The sequence below is a fragment of the Echinops telfairi genome, unplaced genomic scaffold (genome assembly GCF_000313985.2).
Source record: "Echinops telfairi isolate 266 unplaced genomic scaffold, ASM31398v2 ScPeMD7_7472;HRSCAF=8510, whole genome shotgun sequence".
Taxonomy (NCBI): domain Eukaryota; kingdom Metazoa; phylum Chordata; class Mammalia; order Afrosoricida; family Tenrecidae; genus Echinops; species Echinops telfairi.
In genome coordinates this window covers 3,424,300-3,428,007 of record NW_022111376.1, presented here as the reverse complement: position 1 = coordinate 3,428,007, position 3,708 = coordinate 3,424,300, and the positions used below count along the sequence as shown (strand labels likewise).

General features: G+C 60.5%; 1 protein-coding gene across 1 annotated transcript; it reads left to right on the top strand.

The window, feature by feature from the left end:
• The first annotated feature begins 1,283 nt into the window (after positions 1-1,283).
• Positions 1,284-3,594, top strand: PNMA3 (PNMA family member 3). The gene has a single exon (XM_004715630.2). The coding sequence runs from the start codon at positions 1,284-1,286 to the stop codon at positions 2,628-2,630; it is 1,347 nt and encodes a 448-aa protein (XP_004715687.1). The 3' UTR covers positions 2,631-3,594.
• The last annotated feature ends 114 nt before the right edge of the window (positions 3,595-3,708 follow it).

The window sequence follows — 3,708 nt, the reverse complement described above, 5'->3', positions numbered from 1 at the left end:
CAGAGCAGGAGCTCTGCCAAACTGGACGATCTTGCAGGAGCGCTCAGACCATCAGATCTTCAGTCTGTAGGGCAACTACTCTCTCCTCTTGCACTTCTGTACAGGACCCAATGGACACAGCAGAACCTAAGGGGTGGGGTGACAATGAGAGACCTTGTCTCCTAGAGGCTGGGCCTGCAGCTCACTGGGAAGAAATGCCGATCAAGCCCACAATGACCAGATAGAACAGGGCTGTCCTACCTCTTAGGGTGACCAAGGCTGTAATTCTTTAGGGAAATAGACAGCCACATCTTCTTGAAAAGCAGCTGGCGGGTCCAAACTGTGACCTCCCATTTAGTAACCATGTGGCTAACCCACTGCAGGGATATAGAAAGGACTGGCCAAAGCAGGGCACTTGGTCACCCTCCTTGGGTTTGGTCACTGACCTCTAGTAGCCTCGGGTGCAGGAGAGATTTGCTTTAGGTCTGGCCATGCAGACCCAAGCCTCCTGCCCAAATGGCCCAGGAGGCTACCCTGGAAATTGTGTGTGTGTGTGTGTGTGTGTGTGTGTATACACGTCTAGAGCCCTTACCCAGGGCGGGGTGGGGGTGGGTCCACAGCATCCCACCTGAGCCAGGTGCCCCCTCACCTGGCACAGCGACAGGAGCATATGTGAACTACCAGGAAGCAGGGGAGGGCATAAGCAGAAACTTCAGAATCCTGCAAGCTCCGCCATGCCCACAGCCCAGAGCACATTCGGAAGAGCCCTCTGGGGCCCAAGTCCCTCCGGGGGAGGGACATGTGACTTCACATGCGGTCTAGGACGCCCACAGCGGCTGCAGCAACAGCCAAGCCCACGTGACCCGCATGCGCCAATGGTCCAGCGGTCTCCCAGGCGACGCGGGGGGCCTAAGCTCCTCAGTTGCTGCCAAGCCGCCTCTGTGCCTCCTGCCTGGAGTCTGCACTGCAGAGGAGACAGTGAGCGGGCGCGCGCAGGCCACGTGCCATGCTGCAGGCTGGCCAGACGGGAGAGGCGCAGGGTGGACGGAGACACTGAAGTGCGGGAGCCCAGGCAGACCCAGACCCACAGCGCAGCTCCATCGAGAAGGCAGCGGCCCAAAGGAGAAGGTAGGGAGGGGGAGGTGTAGGGGCACTCCGGCTTGGGTGCAGGGGTGCATGGGGATGGAGGATGGGACGGTACTGACCTGCTGTGGCGCGGAGCCAGGCCCCTGGGTGCCACAGAGATGAAGCGCCCCCCCCCCCTCCCCGCGCGCGCTGCTCACCCTAGGCAGATCTCCGGAGCCATGCCAGTGGCCCTGCTGCAAGATTGGTGCCGTGGGGAGCATCTGGCCCTCCAGCGGGCCATGCTGGTCCTGGGGATCCCCGAGGACTGTGGCCAGGAGGAGCTGCAAGAGACGCTGCAGGCAGCACTCAGGCCCCTGGGCAAGTACCGCGTCGTCGGCCGTATGTTTCGCAGGGAAGAGAATGCGCAGGCGTTCCTCCTGGAGCTGGAGCGAGACATCAACTATGTGCTGGCCCCCAGGGAGATCCCGGCCAGGGGGGGTGCCTGGGAAGTGATCGTCAAGCCCCGCAACACAGACAGTGAATTTTTCAGCCGGCTGAAGTGCTTCCTGGAAGAGGAGAGGCGCTCGGTGGCCGACATGAACCGGGTGCTGGGATCCCACCCCACGTGCCCGGCCACAGGCCTTCCCGTCTCCTCTGCCTTCTGGGCCTGGGCCCAGACCCTGGGGGCTGTGGTCCAGCCTTTGCTGGAGCAGATGCTGTACCGGGAGCTCCGAGTGTTCTCTGGGCACATGATGTCCATGCCCGGGGCACTGGCCTTTGAAGTCTGGCTGGAGCACACCACCCACGTGCTCCAGATGTGGCAGGTGCCTGAGGAGGAGAAGAGGCAAAGGCTGATGGAGTGCCTGCGGGGCCCCGCCCTGCAGGTGGTCAGCAGTCTGCGAGCCAACAACCCAGCTGTCTCCGTGGCTGAGTGCCTGCAGGCGCTGCAGCGGGTGTTCGGGCCCTTGGAGAGCCGCAGAGTCACCCAGGTGAAGTTTCACAAGGCCCGCCAGGAGCTCGGTGAGAAGGTGTCCAGCTTTGTGGTTCGTTTGGAGCCCCTGCTTCAAAAAGCTGTGGAGAAAAATGCCGTATCCAGAAAGAATGTCAACCAGGCCCGCCTGAATCAGGTCCTGGATGGCGCCACTCTCCCAGACAAGCTCCGAGAGCGCCTGAGGCTGATGAAGCAGCGCAGGAGGGCTCCTGGGTTTTTGGCCCTGGTCCAGCTCCTGCGGGAGGAGGAGGAATGGGAGGCTGCCATGGGGCATGAGAGACATGAGGAGCTGGTCCGCCTTAGGGACATCTCGCAGGGGAGGCCCACCCCAATTTCCCAACACCACGGAGGTAGAGGGGGAGGCCGACGCCAGCGGCGGCGCCGGGGTGGGCCAGTGTGTGCTGACTCTCTAGGCCCAGAGGAGCAGAGACGGCACACATTCTGCTACGGCTGTGGGGAAGACGGCCACCTCAGGGCCCAGTGTACCAATCCCCAGAACCTTGCCCTGGTCAAGCAGAAGAGAGAGGCCACCTTGGAGTTGGGAAACGGGTACTGGGCTTGGGACCAGGGCCATCCCAAGCCCAAACCCAAGTAGGCTCTGGAGATTGCAGTGATCCTCCCCACCACAGGCTGAGGAGACAAAGGAGACACCGAAAAGAGGGGGAAAGGGAGCCCAGGCAGAAAACACAGGGTGACAGCAGGGCTGGGGGCCAGGTCCCTGGCCCAGTGTCAATTGGAAGAGACTTCCTTGAGCAGACCAGAGTCAGGGCACAGCAAAGGAGGAGGGGCCAGGGTGCAGCTGAGGGCTCAGGACTAAGACTGGGCCCTTTCTCAAGGCCATCCTTTAATGCCCACCCCAAGGAAACTGAGGTGCAGGGGACCAGTGGCCCCCAGCCCACGGAAGAGCAGGAGAAGTCTTCCTCGGGGCCACCCCATTCTGGGGTGGGGCCACCAGGAGCCAGGGCCAGGGAGGGCGATCAGTGCAGCCTGGAGGGAAGCCCCCAGAGGGGGGGTCCCAGAGTCAAGCCTGTCTTCAGGATGATCTGCACTGCCCTGGGGGAGTCCCAGGAGGGTAGTGCGCAGGACGCCCTGCACCCTGATGGCAACCGACACCTGGCCAGCAGCCAGGGAAGACAAAGCAAGGAGCACAACTATTGCAGAGGCCAGAGCCAGGCTTTGCCACACCTGAGCTCTGGTGGTCCCCAGGCTGGTGACCCTGAGTTGGCTTCTGGCCCTGGGAGCTCTGGGCAGGAGATGGAGGGAGAAGTTGGCCTTTGTTTCCTTGTTTCTGTCTGTGCAGGGCTACTGGAGGTGGGAGCGAAAGGTGAGAACCTGTGACTTGCCTGTCCAACCCACCATCCTTCCTACCTAACCCTCACCTGAGGTCACTGTCTGAGGCTGGGCAGCTGGTGGAAGAAGGTAGTCATCTCCAGGAGGGAAGCACTAGGGTCTCCCAAGTGGGGGGACTCCTTTCATCATCCCTTGGCTGCCCATGATTCTTTTTATTTTTTTTCATGGTCTTTCTTTTTCTTTAACATTTTATTAGGGGCTCATACAACTGTTATCGCAATCCATACACACATCAATTGTGTAAAGCGCATTTGTATATCATTCTCAAAACATTTTATCTCTACTTAAACCCCCAACATTAGGTCCCCATTTTTCCCCTCCCT